General features: G+C 47.6%; 1 protein-coding gene across 5 annotated transcripts in view; it reads left to right on the forward strand.

The window, feature by feature from the left end:
• LOC119450782 (uncharacterized) overlaps nt 1-22,624 on the forward strand; it is a 216,050-nt gene that overhangs the window by 21,723 nt on the left and 171,703 nt on the right. For 2 of the 5 annotated variants that reach the window (XM_049666233.1, XM_049666232.1), the window contains exons 2-4: nt 11,620-11,821; nt 14,014-14,117; nt 18,355-18,557. The exons of 1 other annotated variant lie outside the window; for it this stretch is intronic. In XM_049666233.1, coding sequence (XP_049522190.1) covers nt 11,665-11,821; nt 14,014-14,117; nt 18,355-18,557 — 464 coding nt within the window. In that variant the 5' untranslated portion in view covers nt 11,620-11,664. The remainder of the gene's footprint in view (nt 1-11,619; nt 11,822-14,013; nt 14,118-18,354; nt 18,558-22,624) is intronic. 2 more of the 5 variants (XM_049666231.1, XM_049666229.1) reach the window with 2 other exon arrangements.

Below are 22,624 nucleotides of genomic sequence, written 5' to 3' on the forward strand. Positions count from 1 at the left end.
TGTTGCGCATTTTGCGTGATGGAATTAGTTCTACGAGGACGTTTTCAATGTCTCTGATTTTAGTGTCGTGTTCGATAGCTGTGTGCGCTCACTTCACTAGAGTTGTGACGTTTGGTTTCTCCGCCTTGCCTGTTAGAGACTGGTACCCCGCGAGTTTGGCGGGCCGTTCGTTTCTTGTAATATGATGACATCTGGGTGTTCGGGGATCGTTTTCAGGTATTGTTGTAAGTGCGCTCGTTCGTTTTGGTAACTTCTGCAGTTCCCCTGCTATATCGTGTGCTTTTGTTTCGATGGGTGTCGGGCCATGGCTATATGTTGTTACATTTGTTGCGCCACTTCCCTATGCGACGGTACGAGCGTGCTGTTCGCGGCTTCTAATCGGAACAGTCTGAGGTGAACGCTCTCCAAGCTCTGCTGGATGGTACGCGTGATGGACGCGGTGATAGTTTCCTCGAGATTGCTTAAGCGAGCCTCGAGTGCATCTATTCTTGCGTCGCGTATCGCTGCGCGCGTGCGCTTGGGTCGCGTTGCCTTTGTAAGGGTGGGAGTGGGTCTGCGTTTAATATCCGGGAATTCGACCTTGTCGTCCTCCATGGGTTCTTGTGTTTCCTGCATTGCCTCTGTATCGGTACCGCTTTTCACGGCATGCTGGAGTTGTTGTATGAGTTCGTCTTTTGCGTGAATCTGTGTCTGCATGTGTTCTATTGGCTTCTGTAGCGCTTGTATCGCCTGTGGTAATTTAGTTATCTCCGTCTCTGTGTTAGCGGGCGTTTTGTCCCCAGCCTTCGCGGTTGGTGCTCGTTTTCCCGTGACCGCATCTGCCCAGCTTACCTTCTTGGTGGTCTCGGTGTCTCTCGTTGGGGTCCTTCTGGGGGTGCGGCTGCGAGTCTGGCGTTGCTGCTGCTGCCGGAGGTCCGGGATGCGGCTCCGGGACCGGGAGTGGCCTCGGCTGTGGGTCCTGGATTTCTAGCGGGGCTTGCCGGCGGGGCTGGTGGCTTTGGCGACCGTCCCCGCGTCCTCGGCAGCCCTGTGTCGTTCCCATTGCCTATTTGTCACGAAGTAGGAGTTTTTGTATCTTGCGCGACAGTTGCGATCCGCCGTCATGTGTGTTCTCTCGGACAGCTTGCAACGGGGGGAGCACTGGTGGTCGGGGTCTAGGTTAAGGGCGTCACAACCAATGCGCACTTTGTCCTGACGATTTGGGCACACATCCATGCGATGACCGAGTCTACCTCAGCAGTGACACATGTCGATATGCTTGCGATACAGGGGGCACATAGCGAAGGAGGGCTCCCCGTACCTGACGCAGGAGGGCACTCACGGTCTTTCAAAGACCACTATGACCGTCTTAGTATTACTGAGCCGTTTGGCTGCCAGGGCGTGAGGGTTCCGTCCATGAACAATGTTAGTGTGAATGGACATGGCGTCCTCCTCCTAGCGGGATTCCCCTGACTTATTCCCGTCACTGTGTAGTCGGGGGCCATCTCGTAGGCACTGACCTCGTGGGGTGATCACCGATGGTGATGGCTTCTAATTGTCTGTACTTAGCAGCGTGAGCAGCGTGCGGTATACTCACGACTATAATGTTTTGGCGGTTGTTGGAGCACACCGTGTCCTCCCCTGCTTCTTGCACCGGTACGTTGACCGCCCGGTAAATGGCCGATGCGAGGCGCATAATCAGAACTGGTTTTGGCACGTAAAACCACAGAAAGAAGAAGCAGAAGAAGAAGAGGCGCACGGTTCCGGTGGTGGCAACGTCGTGGCCTCCTCTTGGTCGTGTCACGATCTTGAAATCACTTGGTGGGAGTAGTGACATTTTCCTGTTCCTAATGACTTAATGCTTGACGTTACGCTGTTGTTGACGCGAACGCTGTCGGTTGCCGTTCGCTCCCTCGCCGGTGCGGGAGTGGGCTCTGTTCTGGGTGTTGCTCTGCGTGGTCTCACAGGTTAAATTGGGTCTTCTTACCCTCCGTTGCTCTCGAAAAATTCTTCGGAGATGTCCTCCCCGTTCACTTGGACTTCCATCATTGATTGGTAGGGGGCTTACATGCAACGCTGTTTCATATAGGCTCCCTACTGACTGGGCGACGCGAACGCCCGCGTGAGCGAAGGGGCTCGGTGCGTCCCCTCGGGTGGCTGGTGAGGCCAAGCGTGTGGACTACTCCGGTGAGGGTTAGCCTGGAGCCGGTCGGGCGCGGGTCAACAACCTCTCTAATTCGGAAAGAAGTTGTTTCCCACCTTGAATATCGTGTCAGTAGAATCTTGGCGACTTCCTGCGTAGGCTGGTGTTAAATTCATTAGGTGAATGAGCGACAATCACTGCGAAATTCTTCTTGGAAAACGGAGCCGGCGTGAGATGCGTCCGCTCCCTTAGGCGAAGTGCAGTTAGGAAATAATAAATTAATGGAAATTAAAGTGGATGAAAAAACAACTTGCCGCATGTGGGGGAATATTCCACGTCTTCACATTACGCGTGCGATGCTCTTACCATTGAGCTACCGCGGCGCCGTTTTTCTTTCTGGGGTATTTATATTTAACTACTGCAACTAACCCTGGGAGAGTTAGCCAGCGCCACCACTCGCAAACCTTTGGAGCCGGATGTAGAACATCCTTTTTGCCAAGGCGTCACGAGTACGGGATCTTTTTGGGTGAAGGCAACTGGTAAATAAACCCACATATGCTACTTGAAGGCATTAATGTTATCGGATTCGAGACGCTCGTTATGTAATGAACGAGAAGAGAGGGAACCGAGGGGCCCTATTTTGATTATTCATATCAGAAGAAGCCAACAAACAACGGTATACCAAGGACAACACAGGGGAAATTACTTGTACTTACGAAGTAAATTTAAGCAATGTTGAATAATTGGAATATAAAGCGGCTGAAATCATATATCTATACAAATCTTGTACTTAAGGTAAACTTTATTCGACACTGGAGTGCCGGAAAGTAAAGTACAGCGATTGGCAACCTTAAGTGCGACTTTCGCTCTCGCCTAGCAAGCAAGTTGGTCGACTGTTACGGCAGCCTCGCGGACTTTGCCGATTTCGCCGGACGTGTGCATGATATTGGACAGTTTTAGTTACACGTATGTACGGACTTCACGTACGCAAACGTGAAAAGTCTACGTACCTTACGTGCAAGCAATCTGAAACCCGTTGAGCTACACGTACGCGACGCGTGCCAGGAGGTAAAACCCCTCAATGAAGAAAAGTAGCGCCATCTCCTCTCTCCTCCTCCTGCGCCGGCGTTCACTCTCTCTTCTGTCGACCGTGGCTCCCCCTACGCTGTGCCGAACTAGCAGACGCTCTCCTAATGAAACGCTGTGGCTACGTGTCGCTCGCGCTCTTGAACTCGTATTTTGATCGGAATTTTTCACGTTATGTTATGACTGGCTGCCGAAACAACGAGAGGACGCATAAATACCGTTGCGCTTAGATGGCTGTACTATTAGCGGTGATACAGTGAGCATAAAGCCTCTAAGTCGGGCTTTCACTGAGCCATGCCACGCGCGACCTCGGCGTTGGTTCATCTCCGCGTTTCAGTAGCTCCAGTCCCTCGTTGGCCAGCGGCTAACGAGCACAGCGGGCCTCTAACAATGACTACGCTTCGGGAGTGAATGATCCACCAGCTGTATATATGCAGTTGTCTTACAGGTTTCACTGACTAGTGAGCTACCGATAATTCGGCGGAAGCGGTCCGTCGATAATGAGGCTAGTGGCTTCGTTCGCTTGCAGGAAGCCTTACACTACTCCACACATTTTTTATTCTTTTTTTTGCGGACTTGAGTAACGCGGCAGCGGTCATCTTACAGGTGTATGCGAGGCTGCTCTTGCGGATCATATTGCCGCTTGCAAGTGCTGCGCGCGGGTCCGAGAAATTCTACCCTGCGTATTGTATCTACTATCTTATCAAATGCAGAGCAGAAACAATGAGTTAACATCCAGGTTTGTCCTGGCCACTGACAAAGCCACGCAGGAATGAGTTAACTCTATAATCAAGGGCGTTGCAATGTGGATAGCATTGCTGCCAGCAGACGGTAATGTCTTTGAAGTGCACGGTGTATTCTTACGTTTGGCAGGCGGCTTCCTCGGCTTCAGCTGCTTCCGATGAACGAAGAGCGATGGAATGGCTTGACGCTTCAATTTTTTTGTGCCACAGCTCTGCAGAATCACCGGCTCAAATTGATCATCCGTGAAGTGATCCTGCGCAAACGTGAAATCAGGAAACAACGTCACCGTAAAACCTCGCTCCTTCAAGTATAAGGCGTAACACAACATTCCCCGCACAAGTTATTGCCGGGCAGTCTTGTATACGGTGTTCCTTTTTCAGCTCGCCGCCAGCACAGGTCCTTAGCTCTTGTTCTGCTACGCGATACACGACTAGAATACTGAGCACACTTTTCACGAGCAGCACTTTCTACCATTTTCGAGATAGTTATCGGTCCTCGAGGATCTAGGACGATAGCGACAAGAACATTGATCTTCGCCGACCACCGAGTTGAGATTTTGCTGAAGGCGCAAAGTCGCCCTAACTAAATAGCCCTAATCGTCTTTCCGCAGGTAAGCGCCCATTTTTCCCTACGTACCATCACCGCTTCGTAACATACTGCGATACACTCAAAACGTGCCGTTCGCATACATTCAGGCCACACAAACACAACGCCATGGATTGTATAACCGAGTCAACAAAAACCACGTGCGTTTGAGGACAAGATGAAATCCGGCCACGAAAGTTGCAAATGCAGCGCGAACATGCAGCGCGAACAGTGCGGCACTTAGGGGGGAGAAAAACTAACGAAGCCTCACACAGCAAGTGGCAGCATGTGAGATTAGGGATCATTGAAGAATCGCTCGCTTACCTCACACAGCCGGGACCATTGTGTTGGGTTGAAATCAGCGCGGCTGATTCTTTGAAGCCAGACCTTCCTCTGCGCCGCGTCTCGCTTCGCTGATGGAATCCGGAAGAGTCGCTTGCCTTCTGTTTCGCGTGTTCTGCACCCGAATGCCGAGCAACACGGCATCGCGAACACTACGCCTTAAAAGCGCAAAGGAGACGCGATGCGTGGTGCCTCCATACACGACTCGCAATGATCTGGCACCGCCATGGCGGCGGGAGCAAAAAACAAGCAAGAAAAAAAGCGCGCGAGAGCACGTGACAGCATTCGGCCAATCGGAGGGCCGAGCGCCGAGAGAACGGGCAGGAGAGGAGGAAAGCAGCAATCTTCAAAGGATGTCGCTACTTTTTTTTATTGAGGGGCTTTACCAGGAGGAACCACGTAGCTCCATCTATCGGGCAATATGAACACTGCGGTAGCCAATTCAATCCAAGATGAGTATTTCAGCCAAGCCGCTGATATGCATTGATGCGTGCCTGTCATAGTCTCCGCAATGCCTGGAAGTGTGTTGTACAAGCGTTACCTGTTGTCATCGTTGTCTTGGAAAGAAAAAAGATGACCAGTCATCTTGTCGCCGTGTTTCGATGCGAGCCGTCTGCGCGCGCTCGGCACGCTATCGCTTGTTCGTGATCTCGCGAAACCCCCACATGAAGCTGTCTACGTCCGCAAGAAACGCATGCAAAAATCGAATCTCACGTACGTCTGTGAGACCAGCGCGCGGTCGCGGCGTTCTGCCATTGCGCACTGCTTACACCTAGAAGCTCTACGTACGCAAAACCTCGACGTATGTACGTGTAACTAAAGCTGCCTATTACTGAGGATGAGGCATACCGATACGCACCACCACTACGGCCATGCTTATCGACAGAATCCCATGGAAGCATACAATGACGCGGAATTATCGTGGCGGTACCGCTTTTCCAAGCAAGCGGTGCTACGGCTGTAGGAAATGCTGCCACTGGCACCAAAAGACAACGAACGCGGTCATCCCGTGCCGCCGCTGGGCCGCGATTTTGTAGCGATGCCTTATGACTTATTTTAGAATAGTCTCATCATCCACCGCTCACGGCCGGCTGATCCCGTTGATAACGCGAGCGGACCGTCGCTCTGACCACTGACAAAGCGCGATAAGCGCGAAAAGGCATTATTGCTTTAAAGGCATCGCTACAAAATACCGGTCCTGCTCCAGCTTCTGATCGCGCTGCGATTCTACGGCTCCCGGACCTTTTCAGGATGTCACCGGGGGCCTTGTTATTGCTTAATTATTTTGTTGATGCGCGAAACCAGCTCCAGGATCACGGCGCGTTCTTCTTCGGAAAATTTTTTTTCCATCGTCCGCGCGGGATGAAAACACACAACACACACACTCTCTCTCTGTACGCACAAACACCACAAGTTTTCAGCACCAAAAAAAAAAAAATGTCGGGACGGCGACACACACAACCGCAGTGGCTGCCAATGTGAACTTGTGACGAGGCGAGTTTGAGTAAAGCGCTAAAACCCAATAGTTCTTTGTATTTTACTCATCAGAATGCGCGTGCAAGCACAGCAACATTTAGATCCGCATTACTCTGCTGCACAAAAAAAATTTTACGATTGAACCGATCGTAGACGTAAATTATTTACGTATCCTCGACACCAGACGACATACTTGACCCGAAAAGTGTTACTTTCGAAAGTGAAACTTAAGTGTCATTTTTGAAGTACTTTCCTGAAACTTTCCTGGCACTTGTACTTTTCCCGCACTTATTGACGCCCTACTTAAGATACGTTTGCGAATACGGGCCTAAGACTGCCATGGGTAGACCACGGAAATTAAATACAACAGAAGACCGGCGTGAATACAATGCTCGACCATGTATGGTGTATGGTACAGCGTCGCTGGACTTTCACGTTCGCAGGGCGCAGGGGCGTAGCCAGAAATTTTTTTCGGGGGGGGTTCACCGGCCCGACCGGGGGGGGGGGGGAAGCTTTTGCTTTCCTCTACGTCACGTGATCGATAATCAATATCGGTAGTTTAAGCAGACTCTATACATGTATATCAAAGACCCCCCCCCCCCCCCCCCTCGCGTGTGCGTGTGCTTGTGAAGAAAATAAGTAAAAAGTAAAGTAAGCTCAGTAAATACAGTAAGTACGACAGGTACAGTGGGCGTTTGGAGCAACGCTCTCTCATCGCGCCACTGAATGGACCAGTCTTCGAAAACGCATCATTGAGACGACCCGTGCGATCGGAGAAGACATCATTAATTGTTAATCTCCGTTAAGCGTAGATGGCATCGTCCTCGTCGGGGCGAAGTGCGTTTCACAAGTCAAGGACGGCTATACGCGTGGAAATGCACGTGTGACCAGGCTATACCTAGTACCTACTCCCATAGCAATAGCTTGTTTGCTGCATCTTTGCGCTAGAAAACTTAAATGCGCGCAAAAACGCGTAAGGTTTTTTTTTTTTTTTCGAAGCTTTCGTCGCCCTGCTCTCTCATACGAGAGGGTTGCATTTCCTGCGGCAAGTGCATGGGCCGCTGTGTCTTCCGCTGTGTGCGAGCGTGCAGCCGTCATTTGCCTTTACGTCAACAAATTCAGAATTGTACAGAATATTTCACCGCACAGCATAGATATGGCATGTGTACGCATTTTAAGTAGTGCGTACAACTCATCTGCTTCACTTACGCCGGTGCAACAGGAAGCGGCCTTGTACCTCACAGAATCTCGACTGATTGGTGTACTAGTGATGCAGGAATGAACTCCGGTCTTGTTCAGTGCATAGTGCACATAATCAATTTCTCAGGACGCGTGAACTCCGGCGAGAACTGTCAGCGCCTGCAACAAGAGTTTACTTACGCTGTACTGCGCACAGCAGTAATTCCTGCATGCTTGTCGGCTGTCTGTTTCGTGCATTTTGTTGCGAGTCGGTGGAATTTCACTGCTGTCATCAACCCCTGCGTGTGTACATTGCTGGTTTGGGATTCCACAACGAAACAGCAACTACCAGCCTTCCGTAATTGCTGGTTTGGGATTCAACAACACAACAGTAATTACCAGCCTTCCGTAGGGGAGCAATCGCAAACAAGAGACGTTTCTCGCGTAGACTACGTTCGTACTTGGGAAGCGGCAAGCGGGCGGAAAGGCCAAAGCGGCCGGAAACTTTTTTCCGCGCCTGTCCAAGTTGTTCACATTTGTTTTGCTACCGCCGCGGCCGTCGCTGCCGTTTTCGTCCAGATCCATCTCATCTGCGTACGTTTGTCGGCGTGGTGGCGCTCATTATCGCATTATTTCGAGCGGTATGTTCATTCTTTGACCCACATACCATCATCAAAAGTGATCATTTTACACAACTTCGCATGTCATCTGCGACATTCGGTAAATTCCTCGTTGGCGTTCCGTAATTCTCCTCACACGGGCGCGGTAGCACTGAGTCACAGGTTGGTGCCTAGGCGTGATAATATTTCTTTAATAGCTTTTATTTACAAGTTGTAATAACATTTCATCATTTCGTATTCTCGGAGCCTCCAGGACACCAAAGAGGCAACGGGAACACCACAGCTAAAACCCGGGCTGGCCTTCTGTTGGGGCTCGCCAAAGCCTGCGCGTCCTACGTCAGACCTACGCTCCCAATCTATGGTCGCGACGAGAAAAGCAACCCGAGACTTCTGCAACATACCGTACACGTGCGAGGAGAATTATGGAGCGCCAACGAGGAATCTGCCTAACTATTGACTGCCGTGGAAGTGGAAGAAATGGCTTTTATACTTCTACCTACTTGTTTTCTAGAAATGGACAATGAATAAACGGAAGACGCGGACACCTCGGAAACGGCGGTGGTAGGTTCGCCTGGCTTTGCAAAAGCGCGAGAAGTTGGGTCACGCCGCAGTTGGGTCGTTCGTTGCCGCACCTCCGGTCCCGCGACGTTGAATACTATCGCCAGTATTACTGACAGTACGTTTTAGTGCCAGTCTTGTCGTAGAGCAACTGCTGGTTCTTGATCGCGTCGATCAGCATTCCAGCCTACACTTTTGGGGCCATGTTCAATTTTACGACCGGTTGTTTACATGCTAGTGTAACTTTCAGTGAAGCAGGACGACTTTCCGCCGCGTTTCCGCTTCGCAATGGCGAAAAAATCGGCCCGAGACCGAGAGACCGATTTGGCTCGCTGCCTGTTTTTCTGCCTGTTAATTGCCACCTAGGCGGGAGGATTTTTTCAAGATTTTGCCGCTTCCGACAGCTTCGAGACCAAGTGTGAACGTAGCCTAATATCCTGCGCGAGCGCGGCCTAACCGGCACCTTAAGGGAAGCGGCGGAAATGTATACCGGATATTTCGACCACGTGGGGTCTTTAACGTGCACCTAAGTCTAAGTAAACGGGCCTCGAGCGTTTTCGCCATCATCTAAAGTGCGGCTGCCGCATTTGTTGCTTTATTTGTTGCGCATTTGTTGCTTCAGAATGCGGCCGCCACATTCTCGCCCAAAACTTGACAGAGTGTCAAAGCCTTGACAAACAACGTGACAGTTTTTCCCATATGCAGACATGATTCGCTGTAAATTACCAACCCAAACGGAAGCGCCCAGGAATGAAATTGTGATAGTATTACCGGTTTTATGAATTATGTCAGCGCGAAGCGACGAGAAGGGTGGGTAAAGGGGGGGGGGGTTGCGGAAAAAATTTCGGGGGGGGTTTGAACCCCCCCAACCCCCCCCCCCCCCTGGCTACGCCCCTGGCAGGGCGGGATTGCGACAATTTTTTTTTCTACTATAGTACATACGTTTATATTGTGCTATTTCCTTGCTCTGTCTAATACAGTGCTACTTCAATTTCTACAAGAGTAAAAAATGATGAATAATACTTGAACTATTCTCCTATCAAAATCCTAGGGCTTTTATTAAACTCGAACGGCCGAAACGCAAAGTCTATAGCTCATCTCACCACGAAAACGGAGAACATTCTTAGATTAATTATGAGTGTGTCCAACAAGAACGGCGGCATAGGCGAGGATATACTCCTTAGGCCTCACCATGCTTTCCTCATGAGCCATGTCATATACATAGTCGCAGCCCTCAATTGGACCAAAACAGAGAAGGATAAATTAGACACGCTCATGCGCAAAAGTGTCAAAAAGGTGCTCGGCGTTCTAATCACGGCTAGCACAGAGAAACTCATGAAAATTGGTGTACACAACACCACTTCGGAGTTAATTGAAGCACAAAGATCAGCACCAATTATTTGATTATCAAACTCCAAAGCGGGCAGAAGACTTTTGGATGCGGCAGGCCTCCCTCCTAGTTTTAATCAAGGAGAGACCACGCAACTTGATAATAAAACAATGAATTGCTTTATTGTAGACCCTTTTCCAAGAAACGTCCACCCACAACACAATAAAGGTCGAAGATTGGCGAGGGCTAGGGCTTTCCTAAAGAACTTATCCGGAACGGAGACCTTTGTTGACGCGGCGGGACACACCAGCTCCGACCCGACAAGTTTTCCGCAGCTACAGTCAATGACAGGGGAGAGCTCCACTCGGCAGCTTCGCTAAAGACCTCGTTGGACGACGTGGCGGAACAGGCTGCGAGAGCTCTCGCATTACTTGACACAACACGCACTACCGTGTACACGGACTCCCGAGCGGCAATTAGAGCATTCGCATCGGGATTGATAGCCAAACAGGCAGCCAGGGTTATCAACGGCAGACCACCCCCCCCCCCCCCCCCCGGACACTATTCATCGTATAGTCTGGTTCCCAGCACACATGGGACCAGACGTATGAGCGGGTTACCTGAACCCTAATGAGATAGCCCATGACCGTGCGCGAGGTTTCATATGCCGCGACGGGACGGTGTCTCGGGCGAGTTCGGGAGAGCTCTTCCACAGTGATCCTCTAGTTACTTTCACGAAATCACATCATATTACAGAGGGGATAGGCAGAGTTTTCCCTCCCCCCTTCACAAGCTCAACATATCACAATCTAGCACGCTCCGCATGCTCCAGATGGGGTCCTACCCCTCTATGGGCTTTCTGAACAAGCTTCACCCCGGCATTGATCCATTCTGCCCAGATTGTGGCACTGAATTTTGCTCATTAAATCACATGCTCTGGCAGTGTCCTGTGTTAGAGGACTTTAACCAAGAAGACTGGACGAAGGCCATCACAGATCCCAGACAAGACGTCCAACTCTTGGCTGTCCATAGGGCCCGTGAACGAGCGGAGAGGCACGGCCTCTCTGTTCCGACATGGGACTATATAGCCAACGGCTAGCAGCCCCCCCCCCCCCCCTGCCTAGCTTCTCAGGACCTAAATAAAGTGTTTACTACTACTACTACTAACCTCCTCCTTAATCCCTCCCCTCGCCCTGAGGGATCCACTCCCTGGGGGCGGAAACTTTTATGATTACTGTAATAAACGTTCTAACAACATCCCTTTTCTAGTAGCTTGAGGAATGCTTCGCCTGTTGTAAAATATCACACAAGAGGGGAGGCTAAGTTTCGTATATCTCCCCGCAATGTAACTTAGAGCACCACGCCGAGCCCCACCTACTCCTAATAGCGGAAACATGAACTTTTTTTTTTGACTGACGGACTGACTGAGTCAAAAGGCAAAAAACTTGCTTACACGCTACATCGGTAACTGCACAGGAATGTAACGTGTACCACGCAGTCAAGCGGTTCATGAAACGCCATCTTTGAACCAAGTTTTTACATGCCTACGTCTCAATTCTCGTGTCTTCATCTTACAGGTGGACAATGACGAACATCTTACACGCCGCGAGTTCTTCTTGCGAATGCAACGCTACGCTGCAGGCTTCCAGCAGCACGGCATCTCAATGGGTGACCGCGTCTGCGTTCACTTGAACAACAGCATAGACAATGTGGCTGCCATGTACGGCTGCATATTCGCCGGTGCCACCTTGGTTCTGGCCAAGACTTCCCTGACCGAAGGTGCGTTCTACAAAAATACCTGAGCTCAATAAATAAACGCCAAAATTATACTTATCCATAAGAAGGGAGACGTTAAAGAGTTCAAGAATTATGGGCCCATTAGTTTGCTTTGAGTATTGTATGAAATATTCACCAAGATAATTTCCAATAGAATCAGGGCAACACTTGACTTTAGCCATCCAAGAGAACAGGTTGGCTTCAGGAAGCAATATTCTACAATGGACCATATCCATGTCATCAATCAGGTAATCGAGAAGTTAGCGGAGTACAATCAACCTTTTTGTGGGCTTTGATAGATAACGAAAATGCATTTGATTCAGTAGAGATACCAGCAGTCACATAGGCATTGCATAATCAATGAGTACAGGAGGAATACGTGAATATCTTGGCGAATATCTGCAAGGATTCCACAGCTACCTTGGTTCTCCACCAGTAGAAAGTTTACTATAAAGAAAGGGGTCAGGCAAGGAGACACAATCTCTCCAAAGCAATTCATGCATGCTTAGAAGTATTCAAGCTCTTAGACTGGGAAGGCTTAGGAGCGAGGAACAACGGCGAATATCTCCGTAACCTTCAGTTTGCAGACGACATTGTGCTATTTAGCAACAATGGGGACGAAATACAAAGAATGATTAAGGACCCTAACCGAGATAGTGTAAGAGTGGGGTTGAAGATTAATTTGCAAGCATAAGTTTGGATGTGCTAGCGCAAGAGAGGGTTAATTAGAGATCACCTGAGACAGGCTTTCGTCCTGAAGTATGCCTAAAAAATAGGCTACTTCTGCTGCTGATGATGATTGTGGTAGGCTTAGCAACCGTACATACACCAACGCATATAAAATTTTGAGATACTTAGCAACACCTGATTAAGGCATGTTTCGCAGTAAAATTCCAATGCTGCCCTTCAATCCCATGACACAGCTAGGAGGGCTTCTTGAACGGACGTTTAAGACATTACATACCGTTGGCGTTGAAGCAAGGAAGTGGCTGCGATTAGAAATATGCCGACCAAATGGCTGGTATATTCAACGTGCTGCATATTGAAGCGATACGCTGCTCGTTATTTCAAATGAGGCGGAAGCCCACGCAATCGCAGCTTTGCAACACCGCATGCCACAGTCAAAATTTGTATAAGCATTGGTAAATGGCCTATCTTGTCACTCCGGTTCAAACCACATGACAGGAAAAAAAACACAAACATTTCACCGTGAAGGGCAGACAGAAGGCCTTTGAAATTGCACCCTGAGCAGTTTTAGTAGCTTGACAAACCCTGTAGCACTGTAAACCGATTTAAATATTTCAGGGTTCTTTTTGCTGTACTTCACACCCTTTACGGGTGTTAGGGTGTGTGTTATAGATGAATTAGCAGCCTTGAGGTCCTTAAGAGTATGAATTAGTTGGCAGTGTGACACTGCCGGCACTACCTATTGCAGCGGGTAGGTAAGCACTGTGACGCAACACTGTATAGCTCCAACTAGGGTAGTGTATGTAGATAGCTGATGCCCCTCATTAGCTGGTCTTGCGTTCGCCACCAGTTGAGAGACTGCAGATATACTCAGGATCTGGTGATAATGAACCACGCATTAGACGGCTTCCAGAAGATGTATGCAGGTGAAGCTTATAGCACAGCCAACTCAGTGGAAGCCGCACAAGTCACGGGCTAAGAATCAGTGAGATCCTGGCCTCCATTTACAACTACCAGATTACAATGGGTGAGATGAGACACACAGGCACAATGACATAAATGTGGCACCCGACCATATAGCTGTTAGCAATGCTCTCCAGAGCAAAATATGCGACAGCTGTTTCAAGGCTATCTTACGCGTAATTTTGGTCACCTTGTTGGAATCGTTCAGGGAGGAATCAAAATCAGTGCTCGACTTTAGCGCAAAAGAGACATGTTTCCGTCTAATCTACGCGGCCGCAAATATCACCTGGCGCCCGAAACCTCGCCGACTGTGTCAAAAAGCTTGGAAAGGAGTATTCGACAGAGAAGTCATATTTTGGCTGGGAACTTGTAGGTATCTGGTTAAGGTAAAGCCAAGAGCACGATATGTACCCAACTATCACCGATAAGCAAGCACCCTCACATCCGATTCACAAAAAAATTAAGGTGCTGTTATCGCTGTAACTTATCCTTGAAAATCTCTGAGGTTTAGTCAAAGGGTCGTTTATTGTTTGTTTTTCTCGCAGGAGAGCTGCACTATCAGATAAATGACAGCAACAGCATGCACGTTCTGACTGATGTCCAATTCACAGAGAAAGTGAAGAAGGCAACAGCATCTCTTCATCTCAAGGTGCAGCAATGAGTGGATTATGTTTTCTTGTTTCTCGAATTTCTGGGCTGCCTTCGCTGGTCACATTAAATTAGCGTCATCGCAGTGGTTGTGACCATGTGTGAAACTCTGCCTCAGCAGAGCGTTATATGCCAAGTTTGTGTATGACAATAAATGAACCGGATACCAAAGCCACAACTTCAAATGGTATTACCGATTGTGTGGAGTCATTAAATAGATTTTGGTTGAGGGGAAAAAAGCTGTCGCAAAGTGGGTTCTTGGTAAAGTTTTTTTTCTTTGATGAAAAAATCAAACTGAACTTCATCGCATTAAAGTGTTTGCAAGCAGTCGCTTCCGCTTGTGTGTACGCATTACACGAGAAGCTGAAAATCAATCCAAGAACAAAGAAGCCAAAAAATTCTAGAAAATAAAATAGGTAACGCAGCGCGCACGAGATAACCCGGTGCACAGCCATTTCAGGTCAATCATGCTGGAATCATAGTAGTCGGGTTTATGGGCCTCTTGTGCTGGAATTTGAGGTATAGTAGCGGCGCTTGGGGGCGGTGAGAAAATTTATTTGGGTAGTACCTGCTTGGGTAGCATTGAGCCCTGGCTGTGGCGACGCACGTTTCTAACCCGAGTTTTGCGTCGATTCGCACTTTTTTCGGCCTTGTTGTGAGTGCGAAAAGGCTCGTCACTTCTCAGAGACCACGCCGACCACGCTGCGAGTTGGCCGCAGCCTAGTTTAGCGAAAAGGGAACCTCCGTGTGCCGTGGGACGTAATGCTGAAGCAGAAGGAATCGGCGCCGCCGATCCGGAGAGACCTAGCTTAGCCTCGAAAAAAGATCACCGTCGTTACTGCTGCGTCGTTGGCTGCCACGAGCAAGAAGGCCTGAATCCCAACATCAGATTTTACCGTTTTCCTTCAAGGCCTCACGCAGCGGAGCGTCGCGCGCGCTGGAAAACTTCGCTACCCCACTACGAGCAGCACAGGTTCGAGAGTGAAATGTGCTCATCCTTGATCTCAAGCCAGCACGTTGAGGCAGCGCAGCAAGGCAGTATTGATTACAGCACATCGATGTTCGAACGCTGTCATTGAGAGCTACATCTAGCGAGCAGCGCACGAGCTCGCGCTGCATCGCGCGATTCGCACGTACAGTACGTTACTGCAAGCTCATATGCATTGCCTCAGTTATTTATCAATTGCTAAAGGGACAGATGGCCGCTACTACAGCGCAGGCATAACTACTTGTCTAGCGGCATGCAGTCAGCAAAGATTGCAGGAGGCCCGCCGTTTCGCGGCATGATGACTGACCGCTGCCGTCGCATCGCGTACGATCGTGCGCTCGAGCAGTGCCGTAACATGATGTCTGCTTATCGCCGCTGTGAATTAATTTCAGGCGCGCTTGTGCGCTTGAATCTAGCAGCGTGCAAACCTTACCTGAAGTTCAACTTCGTACGCGACTCCCTTCACTTGCGGTTGACACCGCGCTAAAACTTCGCCGCTTGTTTCTTGAACGGCGTACATGTATTCGGCATTGCATAATTTGTTGCCTTTACGCAGCGTGCCACTCCCGAAAAAAATCTTCGGAGCCCGATATTCGCTGCAGGTCATATGCAACACAACCAAAAGTGGCGGGTCCATATCGTAAACGTGCTTAAGGAAGCAGACGACTCACCTTGGTACTGCCCAGTTCTGAGCAGAGGGCGCTCTTTAGCACCATTTTCGCAGGGCCCCCTGGGCAAAGCAGGAGTGCCATAGCTGGTCATGCAATGAGGAATGATGACGCAGCCAGTGAAAAAGAGCTCAATTTGTTATCTTATAACAAAATAACAGTGAAGGGAGACCAAGATTATTAATCATTGAATAAATGCTCCTGATTCCATTGTAATTAAAGAACATAAATATAATAGAATGATTCCAGTTATCTAAGGAAGGGATTAGGTCTCATGTCCGGGGTCCCATACAGGTGCACCGTTTTATTTCATACAAACTAAAGTATTGTGCAATAGACAGTTTAGATGTTTGAGAGCTACGTTGAAATCTGGCACTGGAATAGTCTACGAGAACTGTAAGACAGAAGTACAATGAAAGACACGCCAGTGCACCTTGAGTCTTTGGAGTTAGATCCTACCTCCGGTACTGCGTTTCGAGGAGCAGCATTTGTTTGGGGCATGAAAAAAAGCGAATACAGTATGTAAAGAAAACCTTAATTGCATGAATTAGCTTGATATAGCAAGTACTGTCAAACTCTTGACGCCCCTTTTGCTTTTGCATTGCGAACGGCCGACAGGCATGGACGTGTTCAACAGACAACTAGATGTGTTCAAACACTAAAATAATCATTTGTAGATGATGTAATGCTACCAAGTCGGGATTTACAACGTATGAACTGTAGCACTTGAGAGCATTGCATCAATAACACTCACCAACGTGTGATGAAGTTAGAAGAAAATTTACAGAAGAATAAAAATGGGCTAGAGTACATACGGCAGTCATTTTCAAATCCTGTCTGGGAGCTTACCATTGTCGTTGAAAAGCAAAGTGTTCAACCATTGCATTCTACAGTCCCTAAAATAAGGGGTAGAGCCTTGGAGGTTAACAAAGAAGCTCGAGAACAAGGACCACGCAAAGAACGAATGAATGAAAAAAAAATCACCAGCCCTTTCCCTGTCGAGAAAATGGGGGTAAGCGAATCTTGTCGTGTTTGTATCTGACCTTCGTCGTGATTTTCTTTCTTTCTCTGTCTCTCTTTTTCTCGCTCTTTCTCTCTCTCTACCTATCTGTCTTTCTCTCGCTCTCTCTTCCTTTCTCTCGCTTCATTTCTTTCTCGCTTTCTGTATCTCTTTCTTCCTTTCTCTCTCTTTCTCTCTTTGTTTCTCTGACCTTCTTGCTGATTTTCAGCCTTTTTCTATCTTTCTCTCTCTCTTCCTTTCTCCCTTTCTTTCTTTCATTCTTTACTTATTTCTTTATTTATTTCTCTCTTTCTATATCTATTTCTTCCTTTCTCTCTCTCTTTGTTTCTTTGTTTCTCTAACCTTCGTGGTGTTCTTTCTTTCTTCCACTCTCTATTTCTTTCTCTCTTTTTCTCTCCCTCTCTTTATTTCTCTCTCTCTTTCTCTGTCCTTCGTGGTGACTTTCTATCTTTCTTTCTCTCTTTCTTTCTCTTGGTATTTTCTCTCTTTGTTTCTCTATTTCTTCCTCTCTTTCTTTTTCGTCCCTGGTATGTGCCAATGAGCTTGTACAATTTGTGCACTATGGCCAGGATCGGTCCACTTTTCAGCGTGCCACCGCCACCACCACCACCACAACCTCCGAAACTTGTGAGCCTATAAAGCTTCGCTTAAAATGCTAGGCGTAATGTTAATAGACAGGAAGAGAGCGGTGTGGATCAGAGTTTCACCCGAAAGGCGAAGCATCAATTGCGATAGCAAATTTGTAGATGGCTATACAGAGCAAGGATAGTAGTTTTATCAGCTGTATAAACTTGGACATGTAGCAGCGCCAGCAACGCGCAGAACTGTTGTCGACGCCGTCGGCGTTTTGCCCGCGTTCGCATCGAACGCGCGCGGCGTTGGTGACGGTTGCCGGTGCCTCTGGCGGCGGCGCGGAGGTTTTCGACGAGATCAGAACGGGACACTCGTCGAGCAGCGTGGATGTCTATACCACCTTCTCGCCTCCCAACGTTTTTATATAAACAGCTGAACTTCGCCTCCCCTCCCTCCCTCCCATCCCCCCACGTCCTTTCGCGCCACGGAAGATGTCGCGTTTGCTCTCCGCCGTGCGTTCGCTCCCCGTGAACGCGCACGTCCATCGCGTGACTCACGCGCACATACAGCAGACAGCGCGCGGCGACGATTTTATCGTCTTTCGACTCTCTACGGAACCTCACGGCGACGGCGACGCCGACGGCAGAAATCCACTTGGAGTGTCCATATAATTGCTATCGCAATAAAATGGAGCTGGGCAGGCCATGAAATACGTAGGATAGATAACTGGTAGACCATTAGAGTTACAGAATGGATGCCAAAGGTAAGGATGCGGAGTCGAGTACAGCAGAAAATTTGGTGGTGTGATGAAATCAAGAAATTTGCAGGAGCACGGTAAAAGCAGCTAGCGCAGCACAGGGGAAACAGAAGATCGCTGGGAGAAGCCTTCATCCTGCAGTAGACATAAAATAGACTGATGATGATGATGATGACGATTATCGAACAGGTAAAAACGAACACACATATCGCTATCTTGCATCCTGCGCAGGGCTTGTTAGCGATGGGCGAAGCTGACGGTTTTGTGTCAGCGGCACCTTTCAAAGCCATGGATGAAGCAAGTTTCCGGGAATGTCCCGTCGAAGACCCTCGAAACACCGTGATCGCTATTATCTACACGTCCGGTACAACAGGCCTCCCCAAGGGAGTCGAACTTACGCACTACTGCTTTGTGGCCAACCACTGCGTCTCCAAGTGAGCTTTCTTTGTCGCTTGTCACGTTTTTTTGTTGTTGTTGTTTTGTCACAGTATACCGTACCGAATAAACGTGCCACTTGTTACGAGTTTTGTAATGGGTATAAACCGAGCTACTTTTAGACTGCGCATGCGACTCAAGAACACTCATGAGCGTTGCCTGCTTGACTTGACACCTGACTTCACGGGAGGCGCTCCTGCATGAAAACGTATGTTCACCCCCGCGTGCACACTCTGGGGAAAAAAAAAGACAGCGCACTTGTGCCAACTTTCAGAAACACACCCCGATTCCCACTAAAGCCGGTAAAGCTGCTTCTGTCGAGTATTTGCATAAGAACTGCAGGGGACTATGATTAAACCATACTCCTGAGAACGTTACCCGCAGATAATGCATTAGAGCACTTGATGAAGAAATGTTTCAAGTTGTTTGTAAATAGAGCGCACGTATTCAACTCCGAATGAAAATGTTTCATAAGGTTCTCCCCATTTTCGTTAAATTTTATCTCGCTGACGTATAGAGTTCTCCCAAGGCAGCAGGGTGATTTCTGCGTCGTTAACGAAACGCGCTTAAAACGCTCCGAAGCGGCCGTGCGCGTCATTTATTGCAGAGGCCGTTATTAACCTGCGCAGTAAGAAATTATCTTAAATATATACGACAACAGGCATTTCATTTTAACGCAAGATTAACAAGGTGACTCGCTTGCCTATGCGAGGATGCCAGGAAATTGTATAGCGTATGCGTATGTATAGTGTACGTATGTGTATGTATGTAAATTGTATAGCGTATAGCGTATGAAAATTGGGGTAAAATTATGGCTTAGCAACTGTTTTCATAGCTTTCAAATCAAAACAGAAACGCTAAAGTTACTCGACATATTGCAAATAAAATGCCCCCTCCCCCTCCTCTATTACGCCTTAATCACTAAATGTCAGCTCGGTGTGACGTACAGTTCCGTCGATACGCTTCTAAACACAGCGGATAAGAAAGAAAAATGCTTACAAAGACTGCATTTAATCCACATATATTTCAAAGCACATGAGCATTTTTAATATTCACCTCACTTTTTTCACTTAATTCTATCTTAGAGGCATTTGTAGCTTGCCAAGGGCAACGGGATAAATAGGTGCCGTTCATAAATCACAGGTAATTTATTGCAAAGGCCGTGTTTATCCCCACAGATTTCAAACTTTACCTACGCAGCATTCACGCTCTGCCCCTTCTTTTATCAAATATTAACGACGTGCTTTCTTTAGTTGCACGAATGAGCCGGGGAACCTTAACACGAACGTCGTAAAGCAAAGACAAATATGATAGAAAAGAAATGGTTGTGTACACTGTAAGAAATCTCCGTCATTATACGGAGGAATTGCAAGTAAAAAATACGGAAAATGTGTCGTTTTCAAAAAATACGGCAAAAGCTTTCGTTAAAATACGGAAATGGTCCCCGTTTTAAGTTTTACGGACGTTCCAACCGTAATTTATTATACAGTGGCTGCACTTTTCTGCATGTGACAGACAGAATTACGTATTTTTATTATGTGAGCATTCGCATTTCTTGCGAAGAAAGCTATGCAGGCTGTCTGAATGAGCGCTTGTATTCACAGAGTCTCATCTAAGAATATTTTATTGAACATGCAAACTGTACGCATTATGAAGAGACCTACAATATGTTAGAGCTATAGTCTTCTGCCAAAAGTTGTTATAATGATCGTATATTTAAATATATGTTTTCGCACGCTCTATTCCGGTCGCAGTTGGCCGCGCACACGGGCCTTGTGACGATGATTAGATGCTAAAATATATGCGTGCATTAGCCATTGTTTTCACATTATTTGGTGTAAGCGCTTTTCAATTTATAATACAACATATATGTTCAAGTGAACAAAGAGCGGTGCGCACACGTACCCATGTACACAACCTTGCGCAGCTCAAGTGCTGGTGCCAACTATCAATCAGTACCGAAACGCAGCGAGTGGTATAATGACCATAATTGCCTTTACATTTAGTAACAAATGGTATCTAAGAGAATAGACGGCCTATAGATCCGAGTACTACGGCCAGATGAAATTTCGAATGCCAGAAACAACCTAAGAGTAAAATGTCTGTACTGAATTGTACAGAAGTTATATATGCATGTCAACCTCCCCAAATAAGTTCAAAATATACCATCTCTGTCAATAACGGTCCGTTCATTGACACACCAACGAATACGCATAATCTGCACTGTTCATGGGTTGTCAATGCTTACGCTAATATCTAATTGCAAACATTTGGCGCGCTTCATCTTGAAACAAGACCGGCGAGCAAGCACATTCGCGAACATACACCGATATCCACCGTGTGCCGACTAAGAGAGTGACCGAAGATGAGGGACCTACTACTGTGGGTACTAAAAAGAAGAAAAAAAAAAACGCCCAATGCCGTGTTTGCGTAGCGATTCAACCTTTATTTTTCTTTTTTGACCCAACATGCAACACCATTTGTCCCATGATCTTTATTCTAAAATTGGGAAAAGTTATCACGCAACTCATCATTTAACTATTCATTACGTACACCAACCAGCCCAAATTAGCAATATACTAGACGCATTGCTGTCAACTGAATTGCAACACCGGGGTTTGCCATCCCCAGTAAGAAATCGGACGCTCGTCTGGTTAAACTGCCTGCCTTTCCTCTCCATGCTTTCTCTATCTCTTTGTACAAAATGCACTATCTTGTTGGAGAGAAAGCGTTATCCTCTTTCATATAGTGAAATAATTTGTCAAGCAATAATTTCACTGGTCCAGCCACTATAGCTTAAACTGGAAACAGAAACCGATTCTGATTTGTTCTTCGTGCTCACAGACCGCGGCACCAGGTGGCACCGTGCGCTGCGCTTCCGATCTGGAAGGATCTAAGTAGCGTTTGATGGAGCTGCAAATGTGTATTCAGCCATCTTTTATCGTTTTATGTTGTACAGATTCTTACTTAATCGTAAATATGTCTTGATTTGTACTCAAAAGTGGAACAAGACCCCAAGAAACGGAGATTGACGCATCGGGATCGAAGAACAGAAGCGATGGATAGTTACGCTGCTTGACTCTTTCATGCTCCAATTGGCAAAGTTCCGAATTTGTTGCTGTATGACGTGCGCTTGTGTGCTCGTAATGGGTCGTCATAGCGCGGGGATATTTGCGCTGAACGTATTTCACTTCGGCTACAAAACTGTGCACGCTGCGGCATCGAAGAAGTTGTCCTGTGTTCAGGTGCACGTATGTGCTTGAATACACGATAGTCTGCCCTCAACGAATGTTCAACAGTCTATGCGCGCTCGTAACTTGCTCACGAGGTAAGCCCGCTGTAATTTTATTTGTTTGCTTTGCTTAGCGTTGTTGTTAAAATAATGTGTGGTAAGACGGCGTCGCGGCCAGAAATATTGTTCGAAAAAGGCCAGTAAACAGCGTCTTAGAGCAAGAAGAACGTGTGAATTGGAAAAAGGGTCACCTACTAACTGAGGTCGATCTCCATGGTAGCGCGATCGGTTCGATCGCAATCGAAATTTTCCGTGTGACGATTATAACCTCTTGCTCACGTGCGTTATAAACTTGGAATAAAAGTGCATTCACTTGGGCACATGTATCGACGCTTGTACTGGCTCGAGAGCATACTGTATCCGAGCATCTAAACGTTTGAGCTAATAGCAGTGGTTGGCTACATGTGATAGTTACTTTTCTGCTTGCATGCGCTTTTTTATTGCCGTGACAAAAATATTGTTAGCTTGGCTGTGTCTTTCCTTGGTGCAACTGATTTCGGTGCACCTATACGTTTTGCTTCGAATGATGCCTGGACAGTCAAGGCATTCGTGTCAGTAAGCTAGCTGTAAATGTTATATCAGTTGCAAAGAAAAAAAAATGAACATATCAGTGAAGTAAACGCAACCATCATAGACTCTGTTTTATAAATACTTGAGTTGAATTGCTTGAGTGGAGGATAGATATGCATGAAAACCAGATGACTGCGTTGATACTTAGTAGGACCAAGGTTACATAACGTTACTAATGCATAATTTTCTTTCACTGAAAGGCTA

Source organism: Dermacentor silvarum, chromosome 4, assembly GCF_013339745.2.
Source record: "Dermacentor silvarum isolate Dsil-2018 chromosome 4, BIME_Dsil_1.4, whole genome shotgun sequence".
Lineage (NCBI taxonomy): Eukaryota > Metazoa > Arthropoda > Arachnida > Ixodida > Ixodidae > Dermacentor > Dermacentor silvarum.